This window comes from Alexandromys fortis, unplaced genomic scaffold, assembly GCF_014885135.2.
Source record: "Alexandromys fortis isolate MF-2015 unplaced genomic scaffold, M_Fortis_MF-2015_v1.1 scaffold_3, whole genome shotgun sequence".
Lineage (NCBI taxonomy): Eukaryota > Metazoa > Chordata > Mammalia > Rodentia > Cricetidae > Alexandromys > Alexandromys fortis.
The window spans coordinates 31,934,225-31,946,854 of record NW_026067909.1 but is presented as its reverse complement, the minus strand read 5'-3'; the positions used below and the strand labels follow the sequence as shown (position 1 = coordinate 31,946,854).

The following is a 12,630-nucleotide window of genomic DNA, read 5'->3' as shown; positions in this document are numbered from 1 at the left end:
CTTATCACTTCCCTCTTTTCAAGGGAACTTGTACAGCAGCGGACGCTGCTACGGAGTGTGTGTGAGAAACTGGCTTCTCCATGTCTCTAAGTACTCTCTTCTGCCTGTGACGTAGGGGAAGCCTTTCAAGCAAGCACAGGGCTTCCTGGAAAAGTCCTGAGCCACTCACAGGCCTGGGAACATCTTGTTAGAAGCAACATTCTCACAGTGCCTCATTGCTTGACAGCCAAGGCTCTGTTTTTAAGACGCTTTCTAGTTCTTGAATGTACAGAAGAACCTTGTGTGTAGAGTACCCTGGCTTTCAGCTTGAGGTCCTCTTGCTTCAGCTTCCTGAATTACAAAAAGCCATCCCATGCCAAGACATGGTAAATCCTAACTCTAAGGACAGTCCTGGGGGTCAGAGTAGTGAGAAACATGCCATACACCTGTTAATGTGGCCTAATGGGGTCTCCTAAGGAATGGGTGCTGTTATTGGGTAGACTGCTACTTTAACTACAGATTAAACTGCAGGGGCGAGTCCAAAGCTAAGCTCCCACACGTTGATGAAGAGCAGTTGGGACAGGCTCACCATGACGCACAGAGAGATGCTGGTAAACCGATCATTTAGCTACATTGCGTGTATGTTATTTGAAATGAAATGTTAAATCTGTAATGTTCACCAAGCTTCCACTTGCCCCTCGTAGGAAGCTGGAATTTTCAATGCCATTGTTTTGAAATCTAATCTTAAGATGGAGGAGGAAATTATGCAGGCCTGCTGGTACCCCCCATCAATGGAGGAACCCTAAGATTTTCCTTGACAGCGTTTTCGGGATCAGGTATTTTCCTGTCTTGGCAACAGCTGACCCGTTCAGGCATGTGCTCGCCCTCCTTTCTCCACTCAGCTGGAGCAGTGACCTTTCGAAAGGAACTAATCTGGGGTCAGTTTCATTTTCTCCAAAAGTCATGCTAGATCATGGCAACCATTAGAAGTCTTTATCCATATGCGTGTGTTTCCAAAACCTTAACTTCCATGTATTTTACGTTGTGACTACTTTATTATCTCTTCAGAGATAGCCCTCTTTTCTTACCCTCCCATTTGCCTTGCTTCATCTTACAATGCCCAGTTTACGGTAATTATTTCATTAAGTATCTAACTCGCCACTTTCTCCTTTTTTGGTTACTCTTAGAAATCTATTTCCTATATATTATGTAAGCTTCAAAAATCGGTTCTTCGTCTCCGTGGCATTTGAAGCCACAGACAAGATGATTATGGCCTGGGACCACCTTTGCTTTAATTACTGATGTAAAAATCACACACCGAGGAACACTAGGTGAACACAGTGAATGGCTGCTTCTGTCATGGAAAGAGTAGCTCGCAACTGGAGAAATCAGACTTCCAGTCTCAGGTTACAGAGGTAAGGGAGCCAAGCCAGAGGCCAGCTTCACCACAGGGAGCTGCAGACCAGGGACACAGGGTAGAGAGTGGAACCCGAGGGCTGGGGTAGAGCTCAGTGGTCAAGTACTGGCCTCCGTGAATCAGGAGTTTCATCTAAATACTACCATTAAAAAACAACTACAGAAAGCCCACAAAGAGTCTACCTTGAAAGCAAAAAAATGAACCAGAATCTCATTGTTTGAACCACGTGGGCAGCTGCCTGAGTAACAGATTTCACTGTACCCATGACACTGAGAACAGGCCTGGTCAGTGCTCGCTGTGGCGTGTGCACGGCACGCATGTCACGTGGGCTCAGCTCACGAATGCACTTCAGATATACCCAATGGACATCTACCCTCTCCTCCTGAAATAACTCCATATTATTATAACAGATTTGGGGGCTGTCATTCAGGCAGCACCCTCAGGCTTTACCACCCATACTGGCACCTGTCTGTAAGCCCCATGCTTCTAAACTCTGAGCTCTGCCTGTCTGGAGTGATGACGTCGTGGAAGACTGTGCCACCAATGCACCTTGGTTACCGAGTCCTAGCTTTGAAACACAGTTTTTGGAACACAATGTACACTAAATGCATGAGTGGGTGGACGATGGATGGACAGATGGTTGGGTGGAGAGAAAAAGCATCACACAGATTTACCTATCAAAACCTCACCAAAGGTCCTTAAAGATGGTTTTGTTAGTAGAGATGTTGAGTCCTTTCACATAATTTACTTATTTCAACACTGTAAGAATCCACGCAGGTTCGCCCCTGCTGGGTATTTATATTTAATTAATACTGTTACAACAGGGTCCCAAATTTCAATTAATTTTTTAAAAAAAATGAACAAAGCTTCTCAACAAATAATTTGCCATGCTAAGTTAAAGAAAACAGAAATCAATACACACCTAGTTAGCTTCTAATTCCTACAAAATAAAGAGAGAGAACTATACTTACATATAATGTAGTAATCTTTGTTCTTCTGAAATTCTAGACCCCAGAGGTTAGGGCTGAATTCTTGAAACTTGATGGTGAATTTCACATCTTGGTCTGGTCTGGCACAGTTGAGCAGGGGGGTGTTCTCCTTCTTAATAGTGCATTTGTCTGCTTGGTCTTTATCAACCATATAAACTTTATAATATTCATACTGGCCAACAGTTTTAGAGTCCACTTTGGGGCAAATAATATCCAATTTGTCTCCTATCTGTGGGTATAGTACCAGGCCTTGTCCGGGTAGAAATCTAAAAAGCATAAAAGAAAAACCACTGAGTTGATAAACGTGAACATCCTTAAATGCAGACACCAACGAGCCAGATGCTACCAGTCACCCCCAACCAAGCTGCACTCTGATTCACCAGTGGTGTCTCCAGGGGACAGATGCTTTGGGGAATTTACCTCAGAAAACATAGGTCGAACCCTTACCTCCTTTGAGCCACCAGGCCCTGCAGCCTGCTGTTGACACTGGGTTCTCACCCCCCGCCCTTGTGATATTCCAATACTCTTTTGTGCAGCTTTACAACTCTTCCCCCTGCTGTGAGTCAGACCTTCCCACCTGTTTGTTATTTTTTTTTAACCATTGGCATCATGGTTTATTGGGCATGCCAGGGAGAGCTCATCCATTCCAGGAACAGCGCATGCACGGAACCTTTGTTGTCCTGGTAGTCTCCGTGTGCTGTTGATGTTAATTAACAGGCAAGTTTCATCAAGAATGTTTCAAATTACTTATCATAATTAGTCACTCACTGATCAAACAATGGGCTTTTTTTTAATGACACAGAACAAAAGAAATGTCTTACAAACCCATAAAAGATAACCAGAAATAATTAGTGTCGTATTGATTCAGCTGCAAGATGAAGAGCCCTCTCCTTGTGAAGACAACAAGTACCTCTTTGGTCTACAATCTTCCCTCCCCCGCCCCCCCTTGAGATGTATTTGTTCCAATTAATTCTCCGAAGCAAATCTTTAGAACTAAGACTACTGATACCAAATCCCTTGGATGCTCCTGGCGCAAGGCTCTCCACCTTTCCTTTCTCGAAGGCCGCGTTGCTGAAAGATCTGCCCTAATGGGGAGTTTCTGAGATGCTGAAACAAGAGCTTCCTAATGAACATCCTTCTGCAAGTGCTAACACTAACAACACACTCTGAGAGAGCGGCCAAGCCTGCAGGCTCATTAAAATATTAAAGCTCCAGAACAAAGCAAGGCCTCCCAATCCTTCCAGCTTGGACTCTAGCATTATTTAGCCAGAGAGGCCCACCAGCCTTGATGACCCTTGGGGCCAGGATGCAGCAACAGGTAAGGAAAGGGTGAAGGCGCTCCCCAAGTCCAAATCCACACCAGCTGTTGTGATTTATGTAACCAGTGGCCAGTTCTCAGCCAGTGCATTGTGCTTACAAAGTAGCAGAAAGCAGGACTTACATTTTAGACTCACATTCATAACTGATACTTTAATTCTTAGACAAATTTTGGACATGTATACAATGTATCTTGGTCCTATCCATGCCCTACTTCTTCTCCTACTGCCCCCAACCCACAAAACATTTGTTCCGTTTACAGCTTCATGTCTTAAAAAGATAAAATAACTTGGTGAAACTTTTTTAAGGCATGCTCACACACACACACACACACACACGCACGCATATACACAGGGTTGCTTGTGACTTTCTTGGGTGTTCTTGTAGAACCTCAAAGAGAGAGTTGTCCACTGACATCAGTATTTTATTGTTGCCTATTAAATTAGTCCCTTTAGCAAGAACATATGATATTTACTCTTCACTCACTTAAAAACAAAACCAGAACAGACAATAGGGCTCAAAGGGTAAAGGTGCAGGCAAGCCTGCTGACTTCAGTTCAGTCCCAGAGACCCACATGCCGGAAGTGCAGCCCACCAAGCCAGTCACTTTCTCTAATCCTCCCCTGGAAATACAAATGATTTTTTTTAATGGCAAATTTCTATGAAACAGAACTCAAAATGAATTTATAAAATTAATAAGATCCATGTGTATATTGCTGGAGAATTCTCTATAACTCTTAACAAGCGCCACTCTGGCATTTTCCACAGTTCTCAGGAGACTTCGTAAAAATACAACCCTGGGGACTAAAGGACTTCCCTACAACTCCTTCTCTCTAGCTAGGTTCTTCTTGATGGATACAACTCAACAAAGTTCCACAAGGCCCAAAAGTCACCCTCTTTTCCTTCCCCCAGGTGGTTCTGAAGCGTCCTGCAGCTTTGGCAGAGCACGACGGGGACAATGGGTACTGCACTAAATTCCAGGAACACTGAGTTGCTCACCCTCTCAGTTTGTACCTTCTTGGTGCTTCTTCTTCAACCCTTAAAGGAAATCCTTAAGGCCTGTACAAAGCAACAGCAAACGCAGGGGTCAATTCCTACCAGAGGCTTTCCCTCTCCCGAATCTGTTTCTCCTGTAGTTGGTGTTACTGGCACAGTGGGACCCTATGGAAAGTGCTAGCTAGCCGTGGCGGATGTCTTCTACACAAAAGCCAGTCCCTTCACCATTGTGCAGTGGGAGGAGGTGGCTTCCTGGCCTCCACAATCAGGAGTCTAACTGGGGCGTTATGGTCTCATCGACCCATTCAACTCTATAAGGTGGTGCACCATGCCCACCTGGCCGGTGTATCTGTGCGCGTCTTGGGGATAACCCCCCCCACCTCCACATACCCACCTTCCCACCCATGCCATAAGCATCCCTTATGTCTGAAGTCTAACTCATTAAGCTCTCTCTTCATTTCCCAAGGTCTCTATGAGGATTGTTCTCTCACTGGTTAACTCAGGCAGCATGGGTGGCTCCGCCTACTCAGATAAGCCACATCCCTGCAGTCTCTTCTATCACCAGGTCACCAGGCCCCAGCCCCAACGCTGAGGTCAGGAGCACGGGGCTATCAGCTGGGGTGGCTTCAAGAACTGCTGTGGTTTTTATGGTGTTTTTCAGGAGGAACAAATCACATAAGTAATTAAATGAGCTTTCGATTCATCTCGTAAATCAGCCTCGATGTTTAGTTTTAATTCAGTGTGTGCAGTTTGGTGGTGGAGCAGCACGGTAACCTGTGAATACATAGCTGGAGGGGCGGGACCTTAAGTTTTCGTACATGTATAGGATATAGTTCGGGCCAAAACTACTGTTTCTAAAGCTTCAAGGAGGATAAATACGGTAAAATTGAAACAGGAATTTGATCTTCTGCCTGCAAAAAGTTGGTATTCCAAGTGTTCATGAGAGAGAGAGAGAGAGAGAGAGAGAGAGAGAGAGAGAGAGAGAGAGAGGGGGGGAGGCCTCTGCATGGCAATCCACAGGAAGGAACCCAGCACTGAAGTGCTAGGCTGTATGAGTCCATCTGTGGAAGGTCAGCACACCAGCACACCAACCAGGTGGGACAAGGAGGAAGGCTGAGCAGAGCTGAGCCGTCACACATCTCCCAGAGCAGACCTCTCAGAGCCCTCACCTTCCCAGAGCCAGGGACAGAGTGCTGTGGAGGGCTGTCCTTCAAGCACAACCCTTGTCTTCATCAGGGCAGTTGTGACCGCTTGCAAGAGTCCCTGGGTGGGCCTGCTGCCTGTTGACATCCCCTCACGGAAAGGGGCAGGGAGGAATCAACGCACCTCCGGACTCTGAATGCTCCCTCCTTCACTTGCCTGCTAGCTGTATGTAATTCTGTCCCATGGTCTTGTATTCTCTAGAGGCGACCGTAAAAGGTAACTGAAGGCACATTCCACCGATGCAGCTACAGAGATGTCACCAGTCATGCTGGGGGGAGACTATGCAATGGCATGGTTCCTCTAGGGTCACCCACCCGTGCTCTGAAGGCAATCCCTCACCCTGCTCTGTAAAGGAGCCTCCAAAATTCATTGGTTCCTCAAGTTGGACTTTGATGGGACCATCGTTTGGTTTGTTGTTGGTGTCCGAGGAGGTGTTTGCTTATATCTCCCCCAAGGAAACAGTTCCCACAGCACAGTCTCTTCTATCCCAGGCTGGCTGGGGGAACTTATTATGTACGTGAGGTGTGAGGTTAGCCTAAACTGCTGACCCTCCTGCCTCCGCTGCCCACGTACTGGGATTACAAATGTGCACCTATACTCCTAGCAAGCTGCATACTGTTCTAGATGCTCCGAAAGATGTTAATGGATGAGGACTGGGTCTTCAGGAGCTAACAACTCGGTCCCCTGAAGGTGGGCTGCTCCTACATGTGTGTGTGATTCCGCAGCAGGCGCCCTTATGGTTGCCGCACGATAGCGCTCAATAAAATTGCGTCCTGGTGGAAAAACACAAGTGAGCAAACAGAAGCTAATGGCGGGTGACACATGCTGACGTCAGTTACGTCAGCTACGTGCTGACGTCAGGTTAAGTGCCCCAAACTCCCGGCAGATCACAGGTAAGACTGGAACTTTGAGGACAGGCCACTTCACTGGGACAAATATACAGAGTAGCCAGGCCGAGGTGTCATTCCACGAATTGTAGCCAGGGCAGATTCTGACCCTGGCTCTGTGGGTTTCCACGGCCTCTGACACCCCGTCCCCTCTTGTTTAAAGCACAAGGCAGCTGCCACACGCATCCAGGGCTGCTAACCACAAAACCATGAGCAGGCTGACGCAGGGCTGAGCCTTGCTCCGCTCACCTCTCACCCCAGAGTGTGAGCCACACAGGTGCCCCTTGTAGAAGACAGTCCCCGGGGACAGTGATGAAACCTGGCAGGAAAAGCCTTTCCCTGTCTTTCTCAGTTACCACTGCATCTAGGGCATTAGGATCTAAACCTGGTTTTGTGAAACACATGTTTTTCTAAATCGAGTTTTTCATAGATAAACTATGAAGTTAAGGGGAAGGGAAAGAAAGTCAATATACACTCAGGCTTGCAAGACTCCCACAGAGAGCTGTGGAAATCTATCTGCCTGCCCTGTGTACAATGGCTGTGCCAAACAGGGCCTTCCTAGGTGGCCACCTGGCATCTATTCCTTGCTCTAGGAGGCCAAGAACCAAAATGAGAGAAAGAAGTGGGCCAACCGCCTAGAATTTGTGTTTTAGATACAAATTAGATGTAAAGTTTCAGATGAACTCCAAATACACAGGCAGACAGTGTTTGTCAAGGGCACATGGAATGCTTCTCAGTAGCGTTTTGAACACAAGGCCATGAAGCCTGCTACATATAATCAAGTCAGTATACTGAGCTACTTTTGAAGCTATGGATTTGGACTTGTTTTCCTTGAAAGAGGCTAATACATTAGTTAGACCTCATACACATGTACACCGGGCAGAATTCAACAGCAATCCACTGACTAGGGGTGACCATGAGAAAGTGTTTTAAAAGTTACGGTGACGCTTGGCGGTAATCGCGCGTGCGCCTTTAATCCCAGCGCTCGGGAGGCAGAGGCAGGCGGATCATTATGAGTTCGAGGCCAGCCTGATCTACAAGAGTTAGTTCCAGGATAGGTTCCAAAGCTACAGAGAAACCCTGTCTCGAAAAAAACAATAAATAAATAAATNCAAAAAAAAAGAACTGGGTCTCCTAACTTCCAACCCAGGGTGTTTTCCAATGGTATACACTGCTTTCCTCCTTTGCCTTGCTTCCTCCAAAGTAACTGCCCGCCTCTCTTCCCATAGATTCTAGCCTGTGCCTTGGCAGCTTCCATCCTCCGAAGGCATCTCATGGTCTGGAAGGTGTTTGCCCCAAAGTAAGTGGGTTTGCTTGAGAAGAAGTGGTGTGGAGGGAGAGACTTTGAGGAAACCATGGCTATCCTAAGTCGACAAGGTTTTGCGTCTTAAGAAAGGTATTCGACCTATTGTTATCTGTGTCCTGAAATACTCCATCTTTCTTCACAGGTTCATTTTTGAAGCCACTGGTTTCATTGTGAGCAGTGTGGGACTTCTCCTGGGCATAGCTTTGGTGATGCGAGTGGATGGCGCCATGAGCTCCTGGTTCAGACGATTAGTTCTGGTTCAGCAGAGGTAGCCCAGGCCTTGCGTGTTGGCAGCTGGCCATGGAGAGGGCTGAAGAATCATCTGGCCTGACCTGCACTGGTGCTGGATATTCTGCAGGAGAGACTCAGACACACCTCCTAACCATCATGTAACCAGAGACTGCTTACCCTGGGACTTCATTCTATAATTCAGAATCACTGTGGAGCCTGAGCCCTCGCTCCTTGTTTGGATGCACCTGATGGACGATTCCCCCAAGTGGAATCAAATAGCAGTGTAAATGTGTGTATCTAAGATGTGGAAGAGCTCGCCAAGTCAGCCTCCTCCCACCAAGCACGATTAGTTATGTCATCTTAGGTGGGGTTTGCTGTACCCGAGAACTCTTTGTGAGAAACTGTCTGGGTTCTTCCCAAATGTTCTAGTCATCCCATTTGTCCTGCGTCCTCCTTGTTTGTTTGGTTTTGGTCATTCTGTGCTTTACCTGATAGCAGAGAAGACAAGCCCAGCATCGTGAAACACACAGACGTCTGTGTCTGAAGCCTTAAGCAGCACTGTTTCTTCCTCTGGTTCCTTTCCCTCCCACGGCCGTAGAAAGCCTCTCTCTAGTTTTTAGCCCATGTCACCTTTATCACATCTACCTGCCTATTGATTATTCCCAACTTAAAGCCAAAATGAAATGAATGTAATGCATCTTTTTAAAACAATCTCACTATGTATCTGCAGCTTGTAACTCAATGTGGAGTAGGCTAGCCTTGAAGTCAGAGAGATCCACCTGCCTCTGCCTGCCAGAATAAAGGCGTGTGTCAGCACGCCTGCCTAATGATTCTCTTTTATGTTCATCCTGTGCCTCTGCTTATCCCACCACTCACTCGTCGAGTTTAAAGTGTGACATTGTCCTAAAATGTCCACCCGTAGACTTGGGAAGAGGCTCGGAAGAGAGGGAGGGGCTGGGACAGCCCTTGAGGTTTGTGTTCCAGTCAGGAGGAGATGGGACTATGTGACAGATGAATAGATGTTAAAACGGGGACAGCTAGGTACAGTGACTGTGGTGTGAAAGAAAATGGCCCCTAAAAGGAGTGGCACTATTAGGAAGGGGGGGCTTGTTGGAGGAAGTGTGTCACTGGGGGTGGGCTTCCAGTTCCCTCAGTGTGACACTTTTTGTTGCCTGTGACATGTAGCACTCTCAGCTCCAGTACCAAGTCCGCCTGCATGCTGCCACGCTCCCTACCACGATAATGGACTGAACCTCTGAAACTAAGCCACCCCAATGAAATGTTTTCCATATAAGAGTTGTCATGGTCAAAGTGTCTCTTGGCAGCATTAGAAACCTTAACTAAGACAGCTTGGTTCCAGGGCTATATGATGAGACCCTGTTGCTAAACAAACTTCATACAGTGAGAGTAATTTTTGTTTTATAATAGGCTCTCATTATATAGCCCATGGTGGCCTGGAACTTCTGATCCCCCTACTTTACCATCCTGAGTACTAGGATATAGGCATGTGTACTATCATGACTACAAAATTCACCCTGTAGGAGTATGTATTTTTTTAAGGTGTGTCGGCGGGTGGGGGGTTGAGAGATGATGGCTTAGCAAGCAGAGTGAATTTGAACCCTGGTACCGACTCTCACAAGTTGTCCTCTGACCCCCTACATGTGTGCAGTTTCCATGGCCAAATGAAGTAGAATGAAACTCCAGGAAAATTAAAAATTTCAAAAAAATAGCCGGGCGGTGGTGGCGCATGCCTTTAATCCCAGCACTTGGGAGGCAGAGGCAGGCAGATCTCTGTGAGTTCAAGACCAGCCTGGTTTACAAGAGCTAGTTCCAGGACAGGCTCCAAAACCACAGAGAAACCCTGTCTCGAAAAAAACAATAAATAAATAAATAAATAAATAAATAAATAAATAAATAAATAAATAAATGTTTGGTGACAACCACCGGCTGATGTTAAATTATTGGTGGAGACCCATGCCGGGAACTGCGTTCTGACTTGTTTCGGCATATTTAAGTAAGGATCATCTTGTAACCAAGACCAGTCACCACTCTCAGCATTGGTACAGAGGTGTAGCGTGTTCAAGGACTGGGACAACGTTCCTGGCCTAGCTAGAACAGTCACACGCTCCCTCTCCACATTAGCTACTGAATATCAGCATTCTGCCCTCTGCCTGCCCGGAGCATGTGCCACCCCGTTCTGCTCTCTGTCTGCACGGAGCACGCACCACCCCATTCTGCTCTCTGCCTGCCCGGAGCATGCGCCACCCCGTAGCCGTCTAAGCTCTGCCTCCTGGCTCCATCCGCTTTCCCTGGGGAGCTTCAGGGGGGTCCTGGGGAATACTGTGCAGAAAGAGGCCACTCCTCTGGTTTTCCCCAGTGAATCATTTCCACGCAGACAATAGATTCCTTCCATGACTTTGACTCAGAGAGAGAATGGAACTGGGATTTAAAAAAGGCAACTCTGAGGTAGGGTTTCCCAAGCCAGAGGCCTAGTGTAAAGTGATTTGATGCCAGAAATCTATTTTTACCTATGGGTTGCCTATTGATTTAACTCGGGCTGGAAAGAGTTGTTCGCCAAACTAGAAACCAATGAAGGGCTCCACAAAGAATACTTTGAGTAATTCTAATGATCTCCATTAGATATTAATATTTAGTAATCCAAATTAGATCTCTAATAATTTAAATTAGACACCTCAACTTCATCCTTCTCATTGTAAAAACCTCAATTAACATCACACGACTTAATATTCTTTAATGTTCGTAGCTGAGAACGTAGCGGAATTAATGAGGAGTAGAGGAGAAAACCCAAGCCTGTGTGTGAACCCAGGCCTGTTAAAAATGCTGGAATAACGCATGGAAGCCAATCAGCCGATGGAGTTGGAAATATGATTTTCGTGGGCACGTCACCACAGACCACGTCACCAGGGGCCTGGGAGCAGATAGAAGCAACTGTTGCCAGATCCACCTCTGACCTTATATCCTGTGCCATGGGAGATGAGATACTTTGGGGGTGACTGTGCTGTGGACCCAACATTCCCCTCCAACCCCTGTCTCTCACCAGACCTCAGTGCAGACACCTCACGACTTCATATGTGTTTTCCTCATGGCAGGCAAAACGCAAAGGCTAGATTAGGAATGACCACACAGTCACTCAATGCTGATGCTGTCTGTGGCTGCACAGGTGAAGTCAATAACACGTTGGAGTGACCAGCTTCCATGTCTGGTGAACTGGGCCAGGTAGAGCACCTCCCAGACTCAAGGGCAGCCCGTCTCAGAAATGCTGAGCAATAGCTTCTAATGACAAAATGTCAGCTGCTACCTAACACGATTCACACAGAAAAATCAATTTAACTGTTTCCTATTTCTGCACCATTAGGTCAGGTACGAAACATCCATGATGTATGGCCGCAGAACTCACTGAGATGATGCAGCCACAGAAAACTGAAGGGGAGGAAGGGAAGGAGACAGCACATTGTACTACAAATCCTAGCCTTCCTTTCATTTAAAATGACATCAAGTGCAATCATACACTTCACAACATCATTTTGGTCCACCACAGAGAAAGGTGGTCCTGTAAGGTTCATGCCACAACTATCTTCGTCTGGGCGTGTGAACCCTGAGCTGTTCGCAGAGATCAGACCCACCTAAGGACACATTCTCTGAAGATGCCCCACTGTTAGGCAACCCAGGACTGTGTATGACCGCTGCACACGGATGAGTTACTCGAGCTGGAAATAGCTAACATCTGTGAAAACATGTGGATTGGACTGAGCTGACCACAGAGACCGACTTACACAGAGACTGTACCACTGATGGGGGGGGCCACTGGTGACCTTTTGGGGCTACGGTGATTTCTAGCTGTCCGTGGGTTTCAAAGTTCTCTTTAGTAAGCAGCGATTTCTGTGAAGCAGGTTGGACATTACTTTTTAACATACAGCTTCAAAGCTCCCTGGGTCTGGAGGCACAGATCTATAACCCCAGTTACTCAGGAGCTAGGGCAAGAGGAACACCGTCCTGAGGCCTGCAGCACTATACACTAGAGAGTGACTTCAGGGCCAGGCTGGGCAGCTCAGTGAGATCATGCCTCAAAATAAAAAGTAGAGAAAGAAGTGAGGAGATAGTGTCAGAGCACCTGCCTGTCACCTGCGTAGCTAAGTTCAACCCCTAGGACTCCAAAAGTTAACAATAAACAAACACAAAAACCTGACCTAGCTTTTTGAACTAGCTCTCGTAGCTTTAATTTTGTTTTTTTTTAATTTATTTTTTTAATTTATTAAAGATTTCTGTCTCTTCCCCCCTCCCCTTT

General features: G+C 46.6%; 1 protein-coding gene and 1 long non-coding RNA gene across 2 annotated transcripts in view; one reads left to right on the top strand and one right to left on the bottom strand.

Moving 5' to 3' along the window:
• Efnb2 (ephrin B2) overlaps positions 1–12,630 on the bottom strand; it is a 43,772-nt gene that overhangs the window by 16,750 nt on the left and 14,392 nt on the right. Inside the window, exon 2 of the mRNA XM_050136868.1 lies at positions 2,368–2,651. Coding sequence (XP_049992825.1) covers positions 2,368–2,651 — 284 coding nt within the window. The remainder of the gene's footprint in view (positions 1–2,367; positions 2,652–12,630) is intronic.
• LOC126498330 (uncharacterized) lies at positions 8,013–9,154 on the top strand. Its single transcript, XR_007590814.1, has 2 exons — positions 8,013–8,087; positions 8,236–9,154. It is a non-coding gene; the product is annotated as an uncharacterized lncRNA (long non-coding RNA).